We start from the raw sequence: 23676 nt of genomic DNA, 5'->3' as shown, positions 1-23676 counted from the left end.
TACAAACATACGGGTCAAACTGAGAACCTCCTTTGTTTTTGAAGGCGATTAGAAAAAAGTTAATCGATCCACCTAGAGGAACCCTGCAACATAGGCACAAGAAGAAGAGTCGGTTAACTAAAACAGTAGGTACCTATGTTGCACCAAACCTGAGTTCCACTAGGTACAACCACGGTTCAGTATCAGCTCTATCGTGGGTACTGCTCTCCCAACTGCTCATTAAGGCGTGTCGGATGACCAAAACAGCATGTGCCTATGTTGCACCAAACCTGAGTTCCACTAGGTACAGCCAGGGTTCAGCATCAGCTCTATCTTGGGTACTGCTCTCCCAACTGCTCATCAAGGCGTGTTGGATGACCAAAACAGCATGTGGCTATGTTGCACCAAACCTGAGTTCCACTAGGTACAGCCAGGGTTCAGCATCAGCTCTATCTGTGATACTGTTTTCCCAAGTGCTCATCAAGACGTGTTGGATGACCAAAACAGCGTGTGCCTATGTTGCACCAAACCTGAGTTCCACTAGGTACAGCCAGGGTACAGCATCGTTCTATCTTGGGTATTGTTTTCGCCACTGCTCATCAAGGCGTGTCGGATGACCAAAACAGCGTGTGCCTATGTTGCACCAAACCTGAGTTCCACTAGGTAGGTACTGCCAGGGTCCAGCATCAGGTCAGCTCTATGTGTACTAAAACCTTCTCCAGAATGTAACAAACACTTTTCTGAAAACCGCATCAAAATCGGTTCAGCCAAACGCGAGATAATCGCGGACAAACATACATACATACGGGTCAAACAGAGAACCTCCTTTTTTTTAAGGCGGTTAAAAAGGCGCAATGCATAGTGGGTATTGTGTTCTTTGCAATACATGAAACCTTCGAGCAACACGGAAGGGAGGCGGCATTCGCACTATTTCCCCTCTGCCTAGGTACAGTCACCTGCAATAATATGTTACTCTTCGAAGGCCGCAAAAATATGTGACACGCTTTTATGGCTCTACAAATAAGATCGTGTCGGATATTTTTGCGGCCTTCGTTGTGTAACATACTAGTAGTTCGCCCCGAAGTGAGAACTCGCGGAAATTTTAGAGTTCCATTTTATTTTATTTTTACTATTTTATGTCCCACTATAGGCGGCAATGGATCAAAAATCGCGTGGATATATTACAAGGTCTGTGGAGCCTTTAAGAGCGCTCTTACAAGAAAAGTCGAAATAATGCAAAATTGATGATACTAGTCGACGAAATTCAGGACTCTGCGCTCATTATTAGAAACAATGAGTACTTGTTCCAGTAAAAGCGTCTTCTTATCTTTATAAATATCGTTGTAAATATTAGAAAAAGGACTTATTAAATTAGTAATGATTTTTTTTCTGATGGTCGTTTCCGAAAAACCCCGTGAAGCACTGAATGGCGAGCTCTTATTTGGAAATGTTGAGAATTTTACTCTGCTAAACCTGGCTATTTTGTGTTACTAATACCCTGTACTTTAGGCATATCAAACTATATTTTTCCTACATACCTTTGAGAAAGAGAAAATCAAAGTAAAACGAACTCGATTTTCTCTCCGAAACAAGTGTCAATTCCTACGAAAATCTACTTAATATCGAAGTCATTTTCATACTCAAGCAATCTGCAACGTTTGCTTATGCTGTTGGTATACATTAGTGTTTATGAAATTCTACTATAATTTTTTGGCAATTTTTTGAAAACTACTCTATATTACCGATGACGCGCGCTGCGCCAGCTCAGTGCCGCGGCAGAGCTTGTAGAGGCAGGACGTGTGTCGGTCGGCTCCGCACATTTTCAACGGCGACGACGAGGTTTTTTATCATTGTGTGCGGCGGGCGCCGTGTAAAACGCTATACTGTGTGCGTGTAAACCGCAACGAGAGACTTTGATCCTAGCACTGTTTTTATAGTATTATAATTTATAATGGTACAGTTTAATAAACTACCGGACAGGATTAAAAATATTTGAAACGACCTGACATTCTATATGTATTTATTTGACTCAAGATAGTACCACCTGCCGGCTCCATCATCAAACCCTGAATACTATCTTGTGTCAAAGATCTTGTTGAGACGAATCAAACGAGCCTAAACACGAAGTGGTTTAGTTGCATGGTTGATTGGTACCGGTGACCACCTTCCGGCTCCATCATCAGACCCTGAGTATTATCTTGTGCCAAAGATCTTGTTGAGACGAATCAAACGAGCCCAAACACGAAGTTGTTTAGTTACATGATAGACTGGTACCCGTGGCCACCTTCCAGCTCCATCATCAGACCCTGTGTATCTTCAGTGTCAAATATCTTGTTGAGACGAATCAAACGAGCCTAATCATGTTACTACATGGTTGATTGGTATCCGTGACCACCTTAATCATCATCAGATCCTCAGTACCAGTTCGTTTTTAAACCCTCGTTGATACAAACTTTACAACCTATAGGTACCAAATGCAATGACGAAACATGTAAATAAGCGAGTAGGTACCTATAATTTCTTTCGAGTAATATACCTTCATAAGTACGAGTATGGGGCTGTTGCGAACGCAACCTTTATTTGTATAATACAGTAACTAAACGCAGCCGTCGGGCTCAGCTAGTATTTGGAAGCTTTTTCTAAAGCACCAATAGGAGCGCTCCACATATTATGTATCGCGGCCAATTAGAGGCACCCAAATCTTAACCACTATTTTCGGACATTCAAATTATGCAAATCACTCTTTCATCAGCCTCCATACGATTACCACACCACTTTTACATTTAACCGTTTAGTCAAGGAACCCTTGTAAAACCAGTACCTATTGAAATTATAATAGTTTACTTCAAATCGAAGCTTTTTATTTGAGTATCCCGACCTGCACGGCGGCTACAGGGGCTATTCATAAATTACGTCGTTTCAAATGGGAGGAGTGGGGGGGGGGGGGTCTGGACATCGGATGATGGTAACATGACGTAGGAGGAAACAGATTCATCCGAAGCTTGATTTTTGGATGATTTGAGGGGTGGGGGGGGTCAAAAATCGTCAAAAATAGATGACGTAATTTATGAACAGCCCCTATGTACATTTGCACTGCATTTAGTATTTTCGTACTTACCAAATAACAGTTTTAGAACTTTAAAAGTTAAGTACAGTTAGTGTTGTTATGGTTGATTTCAATATGCTTCGCGAAGGATCAAGAATGTTTAATCCATCATTGTAGTGCGAGTGTGGTAGAAGGGATCGGCACACTGAGCTCGCACGGCCTGCCGCAGCGCGTAAAATACCTAAACTCGCTCAACGCCGAAATGTAATAGCGCTCTTAACTGATACTGTATCTGTGGTAAGCCGAAATATTTCCTGTCAAATGTCAAATACCTATATTGTGTTTATTTTGATCTTGCTAATTATTTCAAAATAGTAAATTTAAAACGATATTATTAAAGTGCAAGCCGAGCACTTTCATTTGATACCAAACTCGACCATACTTTCTTGAAAAAAGATGACCAGAATAGCAAGACCCCTCACAAATAGCTTTTTAGACTTCTATGCTCTTCTAGCTCAATAACCCCTTGATCGAGCCTGCTCATAATTTAATGACTAAAATATAATGCCCTCAACTACACGTTTACCCAATTTCATTTAAATTAGAACAAATTTACTTAAGTTCTTGAGTATCAAACTATCCTCTGATAGTTCAGCTTAAAAACATCGAAATGCCGGGACGTGCCCCTAGCCAGCCGCGTGTCCCAAGTCGAATGTAAGAACTTCGTTCGCTTCGCTCGCTCGTTCGATTATTGTAGGTGACTGCACAAGATCAACTAATGTAGCGCGGGTAATAAAACTAGTTACGCTCGGATTTTCAACTAGACTGAGTCGAGACGCGCGCGTGAACACAGCAGCAGAAAAATGTCTAATTGCTCGGTTTTTTGTTATAAAAAGAGGTCGGGGACATCAAATTTACAAAAAGAATGGGTTACATTTACATTTCACATGAAAAATTTTTTTTTACATATCATATGTTTAATTACATTTAAACACAATTATTATATTTTAGTCTCATGTAATTGTTGGATTTATCGATTTTGCTCGCCCAGTACAAATTGCGGATCGGTCGAGCGACAAATCCGACTTCTCATCTCTCAACATACTTCGACGAAAATGTGTTAGCCTAAGCGCGCACCACGATTTTAGTTTTTGCGACACGATTTTAGAATCGCGCTGTAATATATCGCAGAAAATTCACTGCGCGCACTGCGATGAAAAAGTCGCGGTTTGTTCATTCTCAACATGGATTTCGTACCAGTCGTTTGTCATGAAACGTTGTCTTTAATATGTGATCGCTGTATGTCTTTGAGTATTTATACCACAAAGGTGATCTCCTTCTATTTCCATAATTAAATGGTCAACATCTAGCGTCTTCAGCAGCAGGTTCCGACATGTTGACGCTTGGAGAGCGATATGCCGACTGAGGTCCGGGTGCGATTTTATTATCGCAGTGCGCGCGGGGCCATACAACTCCGTATGCCGCAATTCACTTTGCGACAATCGCGTCGCGAGAAGTCGCGGAAAAATGTGACAAATCACAATTTTAAAATCGCTGCGATTTTTTTGTCGCATATGCGCGCACTGCCATATAAACACATACGTTACATTTCTGCGACTAAATTATCGCGCGAGAAAAAGTCGTGGTGCGCGCTTGGCTTCGAGCAACACCGGCTTCCGACACATCGGAAGGGAGGGGCCCAAGCGATATCTCACCGTACAAATCTTTCTGCCATTTTTCGCGGGGGGAAAGGTGCACACAGTCGCACTTCTCACACACTTACATACAAAATCCAATCTGTAATGACGACACAAATACATAGAAAATGACTCTCGTCAAAGACAAATCTTGCAAACCTCGATCTCTTTTTGTGTACGGACGAGTGACAAGTGTCACAACACGCATACTAACACATTTTCGTTGAAGTATGTTATTGTATTCTGAGAGATGAGAAGTCGGATTTGTCGCTCGACCGATCCGCAATTTGTACTGAGCGAGCAAAATCGATAAATCCAACAATTACATGAGACTAAAATATAATAATTGTGTTTGAATGTAATTAAACGTATGATATGTAAAAAAAAATATTACATGTGAAATGTAACACTTTCTTTTTGTAAATTTGATGTCCCCGACCTCTTTTTATAACAAAAAACCGAGCAAACAGGCATTTTTGTGCAGCAGTGTTCACGCGCGCGTCTGGACTCGGTCTAGTGAAAAATCCAAGTGCAACTAGTTTTATTACCCGCGCTAGATTAGATTGACGCGCTAATCTTGTACCTCGGCAGAGGGGAAATAGTGCGAATGCCGCCTCCCTTCCGTGTTGCTCGAAGGCGCTTGGCCTTAGTGTGCGTGTTGTGTCACTTGTGACTCGTCCGTGCACAAAAAGAGATCGAGGTTTGCAAGATTTGTCTTTGACGTGTGTCATTTTCTATGTATTTGTGTCGTCATTACAGATTGTGTGTGAGAAGTGCGACTGTGTGCACCTTTCCCCCAAAAAATGGCAGAAAGATTTGTACGGTGAGATATCGCTTGGGCCCCTCCCTTCCGACGTGTCGGAAGCCGGTGTTGCTCGAAGCATCAAACGCATGCAAACGCAAGCCCCCCCCCCCCCCCCCCCCCCCCCCCCCCCCCGCTTACACTCGGGCTCGTGGCTCGCACGAGAATGTAATCCGCCTGTAAGCGGAAGGCTTAGCTCGACGAGCTTACGTGACACGAGACGACCCGCGAGCCGAGCCACGAGCCGCGAATGTAAACGCCTATTACATTCGCGGCTTCGCGCCGCGATTCGCGCACGAGTGTGGAGCGGGCTTACAGCTTTCGCGAAGTTTTTTGTGTCCTTTGGCCTATAGCCCCCTCCAGACTATGCGCGTGAATCGCGGACGAAGCCGCGAACGCGAGTGTGGAGTCGAGTTCGCTGTCTGCGAAAATCGACTCCACACTCGCGTTCGCGGCTTCGCGCCGCGATTCGCGCCCGAGTGTGGAGGAGGCTTATGACACATGACGTCACTAACGTGTTACGTTGTACGTCACCGTGTCTTGACAATTTATTATATTCAAAAATACTAATCCTAAATCTATAGTGAAATATTAAAAGTGTGTGTTATAAACAAATTTATAAGTTAAGACTTGTACTCGTAAATAAAAACATGGAACCAAAAAAGGGTCACCCTTCTGAACCTCCTAGTAATGTGCCTATGTTTGCCGGATATGACCCTAACAAGTACAAACACTTAGCTTAGCACAGTGTTTTTCAAACTGTGGGTCGAAGCCTCTGCCAGCCTCAAAACAATATATAAGCGTCATGAAAAAGTTTGAAAAACAATGGCTTTAGCATATACCTACCCACATACTATAGCGGTTATTACGGTGGTATTCCACCTATCCAATTTCTTTGTCCAATGTGTATTTTTGTCTCTCAATTTGCTTAATGAGACACTGACACGCAATGACATTGGACAACGAAATTGGACGATAGATGGAATACCACCGTTACATATACGGTCACCGGGCACTTGCAAAAGGGGGCCGATCAACGGGTGCTACCACCTTACTTGCTAAAGTTGGTCAAGATCTTGTCAGTAGAAAAAGGCGGCAACTTTGAAAAATGTAGGCGCCAAGGGATATCGTCTCATAGATAATTTGAATTTCGCGCCTTTTTCTACTGACAAGATTTGCTTGACCATCCTATAGATGGTACACAATCTATCTATGCTATATAACCTAACAGCAGTTTTCCGTTCCACGTAATTATCAGGAGACGGTTACCATTACGAGTACATTAAAAATAAACATAAATCGAAATACAACCACAATCGACATTTCTAATTGAGTTTATGTGTAAAATATCAAATATTGAATATTTTTGGCAACTGAGAAAATAGGTAAGTATTTTCTACTAATCAAATATTGTTATCAATGTTCTGATATTTCGTGAAACGGAAAACTCAGCCCGGCCATAAACCCGCTCGTCACACTCGCGTTCGCGGCTTCGCGCCGCGATTCGCGCACGAGTGTGGAGCGGGCTATAGGAAATCCATAATACCAGCCCCGTCCGCCCGGCCTAGACAACTAGCCCGGCGACCGTGACTCAGGATCCTGCTCATGCCCTAGGTTGCCGTCAGAGGCGGTTTTTTGGGCGGCAGTCATAAGACCGGCAGCGTCAAGACTTACTACTACTATGTACTTAAATTACTTAAAAGTCAATTCAAGTCATCAGCCAACATGAGCTACAAATTCAAAATTTGCATCAAGTTTACTTTGGCACTCTTGTGGATAAAATAATACTTTCTCATCAGTTTTTTGAATAACAAAGAGAGCCTTGACGAGCTGGTGTGGTGAAGAATTATTTTTTATAAGTAGGTAGGTACCCTTTTTTTTTTAATACCACATCGGTGGCAAACAAGCATACGGCCCGCCTGATGGTAAGCAGTCACCGTAGCCTATGGACGCCTGCAACTCCAGAGGTGTTACATGCGCGTTTCCGACCTTTTAAAAACCTGTACACTCCTTTTTTGAAGAACCCCATACTGTAGACCCTCGGGAAAACCTCGGAAGGGAGCTCATTCCACAGCCGGAGCGTCCGCGGGAGGAAATTCCTCTTAAATCGCACAGTACGCGACCATTTAGGTTCTAGGGTGTGAGGATGAACACCCTGCCGGCGGCGAGCGGTGCGGTGATAGAAAGCGGCCGTTGGCATCATGTCAAATAATTCCTCAGAGCACAGCCCATTGTACAAGCGGTAGAACACACACAAGGAGGCAAAATCTCTCCTTAAACTTAAAGGTTCAATACCGCTTGTGAGTTTGGGATCATCGATGATTCTTACAGCGCGCCTTTGGACTAAGTCAAAGGGTCCAAGCTGGCATCCAGGTGCTCCTGCCCAAAGGTGACAGCAGTACTCCATATGGGGTCTGACTTGCGATTTATACAGCAGCAGTCTTTGCCCCGGAGTAAAGTATCGCCTCGCTTTATTGAGCACACCGAGTTTTTTGGATGCCAGCGCAGCCTTACCTTCCAGGTGGCTACGGAATTGGACGTCACTGGAGATGTCGACACCGAGGATCCCAATACTCCCTGACATGGTAAGGGCTGTGCCTTGGAACTGTGGGACCACAGTAAATGGGTTTTTTTTTAGCGGTGAACGCGCAAACTTGTGTCTTAGTGGGGTTGAATCGCACTAAATTGTCCCGACCCCACACCGAAACTCTGGATAGAGTGCTCTCAATGTTCGACACAAGCTTTTCACGACTCTCCAGCACCACAGAACGAGGGATATTGGCACGGCCTGTGTAATAGGCATCCCCAGTACTGTCGTCTGCATAGCAGTGAATGTCATCGCTAGACAACATGTCATTGATGTGCAGCAAAAATAGCGTTGGGGATAGCACAGAACCTTGCGGAACGCCAGCGTTAATGTCCATGCTATCGGAGCAGCTTCCGTCTACTACGGCTCGTATGCGTCTGCCGGACTAAAAGCTAGCGATCCATTTGCATAGTCCCTCCGGCAATCCATAAGATGGTAACCTTCGACAGGAGACCCCGATGCCAGACCCGATCGAACGCCTTCGCTATATCTAGGCTAACTGCCAATGCCTCACCTTGACTCTCAATGGCCGAAGCCCAGCGGTGTGTGAGATACACTAGAAGATCACCAGTCGAGCGACCGTGGCGAAAACCATACTGACGGTCGCTGATTAGATCGTGTTCTTCTAGGTATCTCAGGAGCTTTGCGTTAATTATACGCTCCATTACCTTAGAGAGAAGGGAGGTAATAGCGATAGGCCTGTAATTCGATGGGTCCGTTCTATCGCCCTTTTTAGGCACAGGGTGCACAAGGGCCGTCTTCCACGAAGATGGAACCTAATATTAATACCTATCCAGTGAGCAAAATGGGGACTAAATGGGACTACGTTTGTATCGAGATTGGAGAGGCGGTCACGTGCATCATCTATTCTATGAGTAAACTCAAGACAAATCGCAGAGATTGCATGGCTATGTACTTATTGTTTTCAGCTACCTTCTCGATGACCGCATGCCAAAAGTGGTTCTCACCGATGAAAGCCTGACGCCGGGCCGGCCGCCGCGTCTGACGCAGCGGACTGTCGGCAAGTTCTTGCAGCCTCTCACCAGGGAGCTAACACTGTGTCCGCCGAGGTATTTATTTGTTAATTTTTTGTTTTTAGTCTCATCCAACTTCAATAGGTACAGAAGTCAGATTATATGACATTAAAAGCTTGACCTTCGTATTTTCTTAATCAGGCAGCGCGCGAAACTCGATTCTTACTATAAATCACGGATGTTGCGAATATCCACATCCGCAACCGCGGAAATTCCGCATTATTTATATTCAAAATCCGCTTCCGCATTAAATCAATGCGGAGCCTAATCGAACAAGTCGGTATAGGAACGTCTTAGCGGCGGCGTGTGTGCTAGGTAATTTCGTCATTACCTATAACGAAATTATCTAGATCCAGAAAAGTCGGCCAAGTTACAGTTTATTAAATATAACGCACCTATATTCTTGATAAAATACTAAACGTTTCCTTTTTTTTAATAAAAGTTACTAAAATTTAATATTTGACGTTTTTTAAGTAGGTACCCAGGTACCTCATCAATATCCGCATCCGCGGATGTCAAAAAATCTGCATCCGCAACATCCCTGCTATAGATAGTAGATAGTAGGTATACGATGAGTCGATGACGCGCAAAGTCAAAACAAACCATTCTTGGATGAATTTATTTATTGTAGGCCCAGCCCAGCGCCCAGGTACCAGGCATGGTATTATGCAAATCAACATGTGTCATCAATCCATCAACCCTATTAAGTACCTTGTCTTTTATTTGTAGGTAGCTACTAAATATTCGTTTCATGTTCACGTTAGCTCCCCTACACTCTCACCAGAACTATTTAGGTATTCATGTGAAAATACTGTACCAAACATTCTTGTATTAATTATGTATTAAATAAATATTCTTTAGACCAATGATTAAGGAGCTGCCAGATTCCGTGAAGGATCAAATGGTGCTGAAGGACAAAGCTTTTTGGGTGGACAAGCCGGGCGCCAACGCCTACACTCTCCACGATGCCTACTACGACTACGGCATGACTACAGAAATAGTGAAACCAGGTAAGATACACAACACAGGTCAGTGACTGAACACAGAATGTCCTTGGGCGATAGTGTTGGTAGATATAGTTCGTTTTTTTTAGCATTAGAAAGAACTTGAAAGAAGGTAAGCGATCTTGACATGACTTTTAATTGAAAAACACTTTTTAAAATCATTAAGTAACTATTACTTATGAAAGCAGAAGAATATAAATGATCGTATTAGATTCATAATTGTTACATATTTGCCATGACTTATTTTTAAAACGTGTTTTTCAATTAAAAGACACATCAAGATTGATTACCTTTTTTCTAATGCTAAAAAAAACGAACTATAGGAATTCGAGTTACTCGAGTCCTTTGAGTCTGAATTTGAAGAACGCAAAAAACTTCTGAGTATTTTAAGTCCCGAGTCGAGTCCTTTGTTGAGTCTTTTTTAAGAGCACCTCAAAAGGACTCAAGCCTCCAAATAAAGACTCCGTGAAAAATGTTATAGGTTTTCCTAAATAACAGTAAAGAAATTAGGCGTTATACGCGTTAGGCGTTGTTATGATTTGTGTACCTAATCCACAAATTATACATAAAGACAATCTTCTTCGACCTAGCGTTTTCCCGGCCTGGCGCCGGGGTCCGCTTTCCTGCTCAGTCTTCTCCACTTTGCCCGGTCTTCGGCATCCTCGGGTGTGAGATTGTTCTCCCCCATGTCCGCTGTCACGACGTCCAGCCAGCGTTTCTTAGGCCTACCGCGTGATCTAGGGCCTTGGACAGTGAGATTGAGGCATCTATTTCCGACGTAGTCTACCGGTCTGCGGCGTATATGGCCATACCATCGGAGGCGACTTTCCTGCAGCTTATCCGCTACATCACGGATTCCGAGGCTGCCACGGATGTGTTCGTTACGTATGCGATCTAGTCGCGTAACGCCACACATCCATCGCAACATCTTCATCTCCGTGACGTGAAGCTGCTGGACATGCCTTCCGAGGACAGGCCAGGTCTCGCTACCATATAGTAGGACTGGTCGGGTGATGCCGGTGTACACAAGGCCCTTTAGCTTCACCGGTATCCTGGGGTCGCAGAGGACACCGGTTACTTCTCGCCATACATAAAGACAATGCACTTCGAAATTGTTTGTAAAAAAATCGAGAGTTCTCTGAAAAGGACTCGAGTCTCTACAAAAGACTCGGGTCTCTATCAAGTTGAAAATAACTCGAGTTTAGACTTAATAATAAGAGAAAAACTGAGTCGAGTCTTGAAGCAGAGGACTCAAAGGACTCGAGTCCTACCCAACACTATTAAGCGATAGGTATACAATAACCCGTGTATTTTGTTTTCAAACTCAGTTAATTTCAAGGGTGCATTCTCACTCTCAGAGCTAATAGAGCCAGCAAAAGGCCGCGTTTAGACCAGAGATGTGCGAGGATGCGTAATACCTATTGCGTAGCGAGGGATGTGTTAAGGCCGTAACAGACTATCGCACCGCACCGCGACCTTGGAGCGGTTCTAGGAATAGCTCGTACTGGTGTGGGCTTCCACACTATCGCACCAAACCGTCAAAACGGTGCGATCCTAAATAGCTTACAGACTGCCGCACACGTGCGCCAGTGTTGCCAAGTGTCCCATATTTCCGTGTTTTTCAACGTATTTTTGCAATGGAATCCTTTAAGATTGAATTTAAATTAATGTGGTTCCGCTTTTTTAGAGGTAGATGAAGGGCGTGAGGTAATATAATGCACCTTTTTCCATGAAAATCTTAAAAAATCTGTGTCTTTTTAAAGCACTGCTTCCGCATTTTTGTTATTTTATCGACTGGCTACATTGTCGTCCACAGTCATAATTTGAAAATGACAGCTGTCAATCGGTGCGATGGAGCTTACACACTAGGGAAATTGGTGCGGAGCGCACCAGTATTATTATTCCACTGTCATAATTTGAAAATGACAGCTGTCAATCGGTGCGATGCAGCTTACATACTATGGAAAGTGGTGCGGAGCGCACCAGTATTATTATTACCTGTCAGTTGGTGCGACGTGCATGCCCACCGCACCACTATTAATAATAATTATGTGCGATGGAAGCTTACACACTATCGATAAATGCGCCGCACCGCACCAAGGTCGCGGTCCGGTGCGATAGTCTGTTACTACTTTTAAGTTAAGAACCAATAGCTTTCCCAGAAGAAGAACCACTTCATTTGTTTTTTTTTTCGCTCAGCGTGCAGTGATTATATTTGTTCTTAAACCCATCCCTTGAAATAGTAATGTTTGTAAAGAAAAACTTATACATTTTCCCAATACGAGTAATGCAGGAAAGCTTGAAGTGACATCTTGCAAATTGGAAAACAACAAAACTCAAGAAAGTCGTTTTTGGGATATTGTATAACATTCTATAAGTAACAATAAGCTACCGAAAATGTTACCGAAAAGACTCTAAATTCAAAACAGCTGTTGTTAAGCAAAAATTTTTTTCGCGAGCGGGTCAAACACAAAACTGTGTTCGCGTCTTTCCTGTAGACATACACTAAAGTTAAGACCTCATGAAAAGCTACTCCTTTTTTTGGATAAGTACTTATGATAAAATCATTAGGTACCTATGTACATGCACACAAGCTCGCGTATTACAGAATAAGCGATTATACACTAGACAAAAAAAATACGCTCTCCTTCTTGATGCGACGGGCAAATCATATTACTTTTTGGCAACCGGGTTTTTTAACCTAATTAAACCCCGTTGAATCCGAATTTGCCGGTTGCTCGATCGAAATCTTTACCGGAAGTGAGATATTTGATATTAAAGGTCCCTTTTTTTAGTTTTTCGTAAATAACTCTTAAACGGTGACGCATAGCTAAAAATGTTCTATTACATAAGTAATCTGCATAAAATTATCTTCAAGAAAGATTCAGTACAATTTTTCGCTAGGATCAATATTCAAAGAGATATTAACGCGGGAAATTTAATGATAATCACTTCTAAGGTCCCTTTTTTTAGTTTTTCGTAAATAACTCGTAAACGGTGACCAATATCAACAAATGTTGTTAAACGTTAATAATCTACACAAAATTTTGTACATAAAAGACTTTGCACACTTTTCGCAGGGGTCAATATTTAAAAACATAATAAAGAGGGAAAGTTAAGTATAATAAATTCTAAGGTTCCTTGTTTTTATTTTTTCGTAAATAATTTGAAAAGTATGACTTATGCCAAAAAAAAATCTTATACATAAATAATAAACATAAAATTTCCTACAAGAAACATGTAGAACACTTTTCGCTAGGATCAATATGTAAAAAGACAAAGCAGCGGGTAAGTTAATAATAATCAATTTTAAAGTCCCTATTTAGTTTTTTGTAAATAACTCGTAAACGGTGTCCCATGGCAAAATAGGTTTTAATGAATAAATAATCTACATAAAATTTTCTCCAAAAACATCTTGAACCTTTTTTCTCTAGGATCAATATTTAAAACGATATTAAAGAAGAAAGTTAATTACAATCAGTTCACAGGTCACTTTTTTTAAGTTTTCCGTAAATAACTCGTAAACGGTGGCCCGTTGCAAAAAAAATATTATACATAAATATTGAACATAAAATTGTCCACAAAAAAGGTTCTGTACACTTTTTCGCTACGATCAATATTTAAAGAGGTATTTAAGGGGGTAGGTTAATTATAATCAATTCTACACATTAAACTTTCCCGCTTTAAAACCTATTTTGCTATGGGACACCGTTTACGAGTTATTTATAAAAAACTAAATAGATGTTCGACCGAAACATGTTTTTTTGTCGAAACCGAAACCGAAGGTTCGGCTTTGGCCCCAGTTTCGGCCGAAACCGAAACCGAACCTTTTGTAGACTTGTGAAAATCGTTAAAAATATGTCACAAAACCGCTTTTTAGAGGAGAGGCCAATTCGTAGAAATTACCTTATTTATGATTTTCGTAAGACCGAAAAGGTTTATACCGGATTGGACTAAAGCAAAGGGGGTGCAGTACTTAGAAAAAAATTCATCAGAGTGATGTTACTATGACACTTATTTTTCATGATTTTATCCTAGAGACTACGCTAAAATAAGCATCAGCAAGCACCATTTTTGATTTTAGAGAAAAGTTATTCCTACAAAACATGCTTATTTTAGCGTATTATCTACGATAACACAAAAAAAATTGTGGTTAATTGACACAACATTCATCGAAATTTTTACTGTCCAATTTTTCCCCAACTTTCGGGTCAAATATCTTGGCCATTTTCGATTTTAGAGAAAAGTTTTTCCTACAAAACATGCTTATTTTAGCGTTTTGATTGAATTTTTTCTAAGTCTTTTACGATTCCTGTATATTTTGCAGTGTTGGTCGAAAACATTCTGTCTTTTTTGTGCACCTCCTTTGCTTTAGGCCGACCGAAAACATCCAAAAATTAAACAATGCAGATTGTGAACTGCTCTACATTGGGAACTACTGAATGGATTATTCTAAAATACATACCAAGTGACTGTGAATATCGTCTATTTAATGTTCAAAAATAATTAGCCAAAATTATTAAAAAATAAGAGAACTAGGTACATTAATTTGAATAACAGTATAATTTACTGTTATGAGATACTTCTAAAATACATTTTTTTCACTGAAAATATACCATGTGAGTTATTAAATGAAAGCGATTTATGAGTAAATTACAAATATATAACATACTATACTATTTCCACTATTTGGGCGTTTAAATATACAATTTGTAATCAGCTGACAAAGCCCTTTCTTTTCATACCCCACATGGTATGTTTTCAGTAAAAAAAAAATAGTATTTAGTAGTCTACTGTAACAGTTTATGCTGTTATTCAACTTGATGTACTTTTCTTATTTCTGGATATATTTGGTTAATTATTTTTAGATATAGTATAGAGAATATTCACAGTCATTTTGTATAAAATTTGGACTAATCCATTCAGCCATTTTCAATTTAGAGCAGTTCAAATTCAACTCTGGATTGTCATATTTTTGAAGGTTTAATAATTTGTTAGACCAAGTGGTGAACATGTTAGACTATGTTATATATTTGTAACCTACTCACTAAGCCCTTTCATTTGGTACTCCACATGGTATGTTTAAAAGAAAAAAGTTTACAACTTTATACTGCTGACTTTGTGACGTCATATAAACTCATTCCACCACTTTATGAAGCGACACCATGCATTTTGATAATCAGTAGCCCATGCTGATTCCAACAATACCACTTGTCGGTATAAACCTTTTTAGTCCTACGAAAGATGCTATTCTTCAACGTGGCCACTCCACTAGTTATACACAATAATTTCTTGTAGAAAAATGTATGTTTATTATTTATGTATAAGATTTTTATTGCCGTAAGTCATACTTTTCAAAGTTTTAACGAAAAAATAAAAACAAAGAACCTTAGAATTTATTATACATAACGTTCCCTCTTTATTATCTTTTTAAATATTGATCCCTGCGAAAAGTGTGCTGAATCTTTTTTGTACAAAATTTTGTGTAGATTATTAACGTTTAACAACATTTTTTGATATTGGCCACCGTTTACGAGTTATTTACGGAAAATGAATAAAAGGCACTTCCGGTCAAGAATTCTATCAAGTAACCGGCAAATTCGGATTCAGCGGGGTCTAATTAGGTTAAAAAAACCCGGTTGATATCGATTTTTACAAAAATATGACCAGTCTATTATACGAGTATCATGGATAGGATGTTTGGCAATGATATCGACCTGCATAAGCAATCTAGTGCATCTAATTTAGTTAATGGAAAGTACCTAGTGTATGTTATTTCATGAATTCTATAGTCATTCAAATTGTATTTTTTAAATTTAATGCACCATGCATTAAATTTAAAAAATACAATTTATAAGATGTAAAGTTTTGAACTGCTTCTTAAAAACAGTGAGCAAAATGCGATTTTGCTCACTGAGTGAGACAAAATGACATTCAAGTGACCTTTATAGTAAAATGTCATTTTAACATGCGGGGTCTAATACAAGTTCGAAATACTTGGGTTCTATTATCTCTGTCCCTTTCACACTGTTAGCAAAAAGACACAGCCACAAAAAAGTTATAACGACATTCAACGGTATATTGAGGGTTTATAATAGACCCTCGAAAACTTCAGACCGCATCGTTCCAAACCACGTACATTCAGCAGTAGAAGTCGCTATACACTCCAGGTGCTCAAAGAGAGGTACACGTTTAAACTGTAAAAAGTTGTTGACTGTCATGGTAGTATTTACTTGTGAGCGCTCAACGTGTTACAAATATCTTAACAGTCGCTATTCATTAATTTCTACACTTACAACAAGTCATTGATACCTTAGCTGTCAAAAAACCACTGGTATCTAAGCGGTCAACGTGTCAAATATATCTGAACAATTTGGAAAAATAGACGTTAAAGCATACAAGTATGGTCGAATATTGAATGAAAAATAGCCATGCTAATTTCAGGTAAAGCGTTTTGACAATCATCGAAAGCAGTACAGTCTTGTCAACACATACATCTATCTCACGTTTTGCTCTTCGACCATTTGACAGGGGCCTCTCGGTCTACTTACTGTAAACTATTTCTTTTAGCAGAATCGTCAAAACGAATGACACATAACGAAAGCTAACTGAAGCCGAATTTAGAGCCAATTGTCAAGGCACGTTGTGGTCTCAGTAACAGGCGTTTGCTTTTCAAAGGATCATGAGTCCAACCAACAAAATAAAGAGAGTAGTTATAGTTGGATATGTTTAACACCTTTACTGCCCGTGCTCCTCACGTGGGGCCACGGCTAGCCTCTATTACAAAGCCATAAGGTTTACATGTCAGATTGGGACAGCGAACGTGTTACGTTACAATTCAATTATTTTCTCCTTCGTTCTTTGATCGATTCGGAGCATCGTATTTTAGTACTATACTGGATGGCCCATTTAGATCGATCAGTATGGGAAAATCTAAAACTATAAGACATACACCGATCTCTTCTTAGGAACCATGTCATCGATTTTAGTAACTAGATAAACAGCATTCATACATTTAAAAAAAAATGTATGTAACATGTATTGAAAAAAAATGGCGGTCTTTTCGAAAACTTACTCAAATAAATTAAAGGATATGAAAACAATGCATTTTATTCATTTCAGACATCATGTTTCATAGTAACATTTACTGCTTAAGACCTACACAATCGATATCTAAATAGAAATAGTCTTAGTTTTATTTTTCAAAACGTTCGGGGTTCGATTCCCGTGCTGAGTACACATTAGTTTCAGATTTTCCCATACTGACCGATCTAAATGGGCCAACCTGTATAGTATATTTTAGTACAATAAGCGGGCTAAATAAATATATTAACATATATATGCTCTACGGTTTGGAAGAACGGCCGCCTATCACAGTTAAAATAAAAAACCGATCATTCTCGTAGAACTTACTTATTAGTTGTCTAAGTTTGACACTTGACGATAAAATACTTCTTTAAGAAAGGAGGCGTCAATTCGTAGCTGCTACAGTATTTTTTTTAAAGTTAAACAGAAAAATGTTAATATGCTTAGTTACCATTGAAATAACAACTGCTTAGCAATTGGTGGCACCCTGGCTGCTGACGTACGTGATTGGCAGTGCGTGTAGGTATTAATGACAGGAGCTTGAATTTGAGTGCTTAGTTACCACTGACTTTCTAACCGTTATTGTCATTGTGATTAAATAAGGGTGTATGTGTTAAAGAAAAACTCAGAAGTTAAGATAAGACCGGTGACGAACTGAAAGCCTACGTGAAAATGACAACTTAGATGTCCTTATTTTTGTGACGATTGAAGTGTATATTTTCTTGGACACCTTGCCCGCTCAGGTATATCTGCTGCTGACTGTACGAGTATGAATTAATAATAATTAATTAATAAAAATAAAGTTTAAGATTTGATAAAAACTGATAAAATACTATATTTTAGGTATTTGATTGTACAATTAAAATATTGAACTCTAAAAATACACAAATTATCACGCAAAATTAATTATTTTACTTTTAAGAATTTCTACCATAGTTGACAAATAGTACGTATCCGCAATTCGGACCGTATCTTAACGCTTCATTTTTACAAAAAATAGTTATTTGTACAACAAGAGATCAAAGTTTGATATTTCTTCGAGTGCTTATTTTGAGTCCCGTGCAAGCGAAAGATTCTATAATAATCTAATTTAGAATCTTGAGCGAAGTAAGGCCTCAAAAGCGCACGAGATGTACATAACTTTGATCTCATGTAGTACACAAAATTTTTCACCTGAGCAGTGAGAATGAGAACATACCTATTATAGAATATTTCCCTTGCACGGGACTCAAAATAAGCACTCGAAGAAATATCATACTTTGATCTCTTGTTGTACAAATAACTATTATACGACAGTTCACCAGGACGTGTTCCCGCGTTCGTACCAGTACGATTTGGACTGCGTCAAGTACCGCCGCACCCATGGATGTGATGGTTTAAAACAATCCCCAGATGTAAAAAAGGTAAACTAGAGGTAGAAAAATCTAAAATATATAATTTTTCCAATCATTGGTAGCCTAGCGTCCGAGCCTAGCGCTAATGCAGCGGATTTTCCTACTGAAAGTTCGGGTCTAAGCGCCGGCGCCGGCTCGTTACCAAAAGTGGACCTATTCTCGGAACGTAAGTACGAAATATCATTTGATAAAAGCATCTTGAGGAAATCGGACTAGGTAGGTTAGACCAAGAAAAGTCTGCAGCGATTTTGATATGCCACGCAGTGCAAGTGTTATTTATACGTCATAATTTCATAGAAGTTTGACGTTTAAATAATAACACTTGCACTGCGTGGGCTATCAAAATATCTGCAGACTTTTCTTGGTCTAACTCTACCTAATGTCAATAAGGCGTAGTTTCCCCTCTTGGGTCAAATGCCAGTCGCTTTCATAAATCATATTTGATATTTCAATTATGTAGGTAGTTTTCCCTAGGCTCCCCTGCACTACATCCAGTATTTTAGTTACTAAAGCTGTAGGATACTATTAATTGTCGCACAGTGCGACAATAGGGCAACATTATTATTATATTATGTCTGTCATTTACTCTCGGGACCGTGGGGTCCCGGACGTTTGGTAGGCGTGCGTGGGGCCGAAGCCAACACTTAGAGGCCCCTTGTAAATAGACAATTTAGTCTGTGATGTGACACTAACCGACGATTATCCCTGTATGCGCTATAGCAGTGCACCTAAGGACAAGTCCCGGTTAATGTAGGACTATTGCAAGAGAAAGGGACAAAAATAACTGCCGGCCTAGCCAAGGTTACAATCGCTATCGCTTCGACAACGAAAAGCTTTATGTCTCTCTATCACTCTTCCATATTAGTGCGACAGTGACAGTTGCGTTTCGATCGCTACGGAGCGTAACCGATTGGCATCTTGGCTACGCGGCCTGGGCTATTGGGTTGAGATGCTAATGGACTGGTAACTGGGACTATGAAATAGACTATGGCACCTGCTCTGATCATAAAATATGTTAAAAACACGATAAAATGGGCAGGTGATGACTCGCCAATTCACAATATGTGCCCCCGAAAACGGTCGCTCGCACGGAGCGACAAGGGCCAACATGGCGTGAGCGGCTCAGGGCGTGGAGAGGTGTTATTATTATTATATTTTTAGGGTTCCGTAGGGTATAAACGGGACCCTATTACTAAGACTCCACTGCCCGTCGGTCTGTCACCAGGCTGTACCTCATGAACCGTGATGCTGTATTTCTGTTGCCGCTATACAACAATACTAAAAAGTACGGAACCCTCGGTGGGCGTTACAGCCTAGTGACAGACAGACGGACAGTGTAGTCTTAGTAATAGGGTCCCGTTTTTATTACCCTTTGGGTACGGAACTCTAAAAACTATGGCACCTGGCCTGATCTTAGGTATGTATAAAACACAAAAAAATGGACAGGCGTCACGATAGCTCTGACACCCCACTCTGGTCGGCCGGTAAAGGCAAGCCAGAGGTCGTAGTCCTGCGGCCCCTGCTCAGTTTTCACTCCAGCCAGCCAATGAAGGCAAGCCGGAGAGAGGTGCCTCTCGGCGGTATGCTTCACTCAGCTCGCCACAAGCTGTCCTGAGGGTTATTATTTTCCATAGGTCGAGACCATGGGGTCCTAGACCTTTGAGGAGTGTGCGCGCGTGTTAGGCCAAGTTATCGCCCGAGACGCTATTGCTCATGGAAATCTGTTCCTGGCTGGCGGTCTATATTGTGCATTTATAAAATAAAAACGGCTCTTTGTATTAAATAAAAAGGTGTAAATATTTATAATAAATACACTTCATATATATGTACTTATTCGAAAAATACTCCGATCTTATTCATCATACCTTCGTACAAACTACAGGTTCCTCTCAAGGCCTACTGTCGAGACTGCAGCAACAATAAGGACCCTGGTTTAACCCCCTTTCAACTCGCGTGGGCTAAGGACCCTGGGCAGAAAAGGTGGCGAAACTACCCTGATCTCTCAGCTACGTTGACCCCCGAAGAAATCCGGAAATCCATGGATGAGTATGGGATATTATAATTATTGGCAAGGAGAATTTGATGTTGATGAGCCAAATTAACATTTAATATTAGATTTTTCACTTCATCATTATTCACATTACTTAGTTTTAAAGCCGAAACATACTTATCTTAAAGCGAGGTTGAGACTAGCTAGCCAGAACATTGCATGCGGTATCTGAACAAACTTTTGAATGCAGTTCTTTTGAAAGGTCGGCAATGTAACGTAAACTGCATGCAAGTTCTTGCTAGTCTTTAACCTGGCTTACAAATAACTATATCTACCTACGATGGCGCTGACGTGGCTATGCATATCCTTTTCACGAAGCTCATTGATATTTTTTATGTGCAGGGTTGGTCGTCCATTCCAGCACGAAGCTTGCAATTGGTACTATAAGAACTATCCTTCTGTTAAATATCCAGTTATTTTACGGAAATTTTCTAAATAAAATTTTCTATGCATAGGTACGTACATTTATTGCTGTATAACATGGACCAATAAATACATACTTAAATAGAATACTAGAACTAATTCGTTTTATTTTTGTTATCGAGGGAATTTCACAAATAGGTAGGTACCTAATAACGTCACAGGTAGGGTAGCACCTTAGAGGATATAACCAACGGAGACGCCATGTCTAAAATTTTCGGTACAAAATAGTCTGCCGTTTTTTGCGGGGGAGGGGCACATCAAATGTATAGGTACGTCATGTCAGATAAACGTCAGTCCATACATATGGTTGACATGTGGTTGACCATTGGCCGCCTATTTTCGACAGAGGGGAAAGCCTGTTAATGGCGGCTCCATTGTTAATTACTCCGAGGGTAGCACTGGAATATTTTCAATGGGAACTTTAATGGAGTTTTTTTTTTCAATTATAATGTTGGTAGAAAAACAAGCACACCGCCTGTCCGATGGTAAGCAGTTACCGTCTCCTATGGAGGCCTGTAACGTCAGTAAAAAAAAAAAGATTAATAATAATATGCCTGCTGAAACCGGTTTACGGGTATCTATTTATGTACCCGTGAACGGGTTCCAGCAGGCGTTCTACATGACATCAAAGCTCTCCAAACGGCCTCTACGTGTTGGATCTATATCCCCACGCACGCCTAATAAATGACCGGGCTTAAAAACCCGAGAGTTTGTAACGGAGATACAAATAATATTTATTTATTGGAAAATTCGCAGCCAATAAATCCTATGCTGGCACTTCACAGCTGTATTTGAAATACCAAACAAAAGGGACGCAACCAACTAAATTAAACCATGTGAAAGTAAATTAAACCAATAGTCTTACTGGTTATGAAGCTTTTTTGCCCGAAAGCTGCACTTTAGGAGGAAAGCAAGCCGCTTTGCACGATGATAGTAGAGGCCCATTAAAACATTTTTTTTCGAAGAATCAGTCATTTCGTCCTTTAGGAGCCGAGGTGAAGCGAGGTATATTATAAACAGAAAAAAAAAATCGACAAGTTTTACAGATCCTCCGATTTCGATCAATTTGGTGTCAATTGTAAGAAAATGACTTGATTCATCGTAAAAAAAGTTAAAACAAAATATGTCAATACAAAAAGAATGTAAAAAAAAATTGAAAACATATTTTTTCCTATTACACTTTATTTTTGCAAATAGTGTGTTCCATATAGAAAAAAGTCTACAAAAAGCACTAAATGATAAAATCAAACATATTTCTTATCGTATATTGAAAACTGCATCAAAATCGGTTAAGCCGTTTATGAGATTCAAGTTTTAGAATTTGGCTAAGTTTTATTTACTTGGCGATAGTACTGTCATCCCGCAAACGCCATGTACACACCTGGAGGCGCAGCGTAGAGAACGAGCTGACAGCCGTAGGACTGAGCTGGAACGAGGCCAAGACGGTTGCTCTAGACAGGAAGGCGTGGAAGGATCTTGTGGAGGCCATATGCACCTCCGGGGTGCCCTAGGACAGACAACAACAACAACAGTACTGTCATATTCCTTAGTCGAAACTTTTGCTTCTGTTAATGACCAAGTTTATGCGATGTAGGTTGTTAGGATAAGCAAGGATACACATGTTGAAGTGTTTACTGTGTTTTGATGCCAGTGGAAGATGGCCCTTCGTGGACCAGAAACTCTTCCAGGCTTTTTCGATGCGTCGATCGATTTCCTTGGACTGCTTATTATCGAAGGATGTTATCTCGCCCAAGCAGGTGTATTCGTCAACGAACTTGTATATCCTGCCCATCTACCGTGACCCTACGTCTCACGCCATTGACCATTAACTTGGTTTTTGTCCTGTTCATTTCCAATCCGACTTCAAGACTTGGCTGGTCTAAGGTCTTCTAACATTTTCTCTAAATGAGGTGCAGTGTGGGGGAAAACAAGACTATATGTCGTCGGAAAAACGCAGTTTTGTCAATGTCAACCTTATTTCGCCATGGTCAATGCCCATTGTTTACCATTTAGCCACCAGCTTCTGGACGATTTCCTGTAGGCAAGTGGTAAACAGCTTTGGAGATAGTGGGTCGATCGGATGATCGACCCATTTGACTCCTTTTTGGATGCAGAATTAGGGTCGGGAACTTGCAGTACTTTTGCGGTAGATGGTTCCGATGAACTCGTGCCTATATCGCTGCTCGCGTTGTTTCGCTGTGTGGCTAACGATGTGTCTTGCACTAAAGATGCGCCGACCCTAGGGTCGCCCTTTTTTTCACGTAGGCATCATTGTCCTAACTTATTGATAGTTTTTTTTTGCTTCAGCACACTAAAAGCCGCTTGTCTCTAAGGCTACTAGTACCTACTCGTATGTACAAATTCGTAGGCTCCAAATTGGAATATTTCGCTCGTTTAAGTTTTGCTGCGTTTTCGGCGGCTGCTCCGACGCGCCCTGGCGCCTGAGGTGTGAAGGGGCAAGTGTGCTTACACACGTCGCATCACAAATGAGGCTGTGTTTTCGCGCTCACGGAAGCAGTGTCAATTTAGGCCCTGAGACTCCAACACGCCTGTCGGATGTCCAGCGTCCAGTAG

General features: G+C 40.7%; 1 protein-coding gene across 1 annotated transcript; it reads left to right on the top strand.

Moving 5' to 3' along the window:
• The first annotated feature begins 6053 nt into the window (after positions 1-6053).
• Positions 6054-21160, top strand: LOC134804687 (uncharacterized). The gene is made up of 6 exons (XM_063777802.1): positions 6054-6248; positions 9041-9181; positions 10007-10155; positions 18532-18638; positions 20512-20675; positions 21022-21160. The coding sequence occupies exons 1-6, from the start codon at positions 6175-6177 to the stop codon at positions 21116-21118; spliced, it is 732 nt and encodes a 243-aa protein (XP_063633872.1). The 5' UTR covers positions 6054-6174; the 3' UTR covers positions 21119-21160.
• The last annotated feature ends 2516 nt before the right edge of the window (positions 21161-23676 follow it).

The sequence above is a fragment of the Cydia splendana genome, chromosome Z (genome assembly GCF_910591565.1).
Source record: "Cydia splendana chromosome Z, ilCydSple1.2, whole genome shotgun sequence".
Taxonomy (NCBI): Eukaryota; Metazoa; Arthropoda; class Insecta; order Lepidoptera; family Tortricidae; genus Cydia; species Cydia splendana.
The sequence above is the reverse complement of the archived record's forward strand: the minus strand, read 5'-3'. Positions and strand labels throughout refer to the sequence as shown.

Bases quoted from the DNA above. Each gene is read 5' to 3' on its own strand.
- LOC134804687 (XM_063777802.1), top strand. From the start codon at position 6,175: ATGGAACCAAAAAAGGGTCACCCTTCTGAACCTCCTAGTAATGTGCCT. The intron at 9,182-10,006 runs GTATTTATTTGT...AATATTCTTTAG, and splicing joins CTAACACTGTGTCCGCCGAG to ACCAATGATTAAGGAGCTGC. The intron at 18,639-20,511 runs GTAAACTAGAGG...TACAAACTACAG, and splicing joins AATCCCCAGATGTAAAAAAG to GTTCCTCTCAAGGCCTACTG.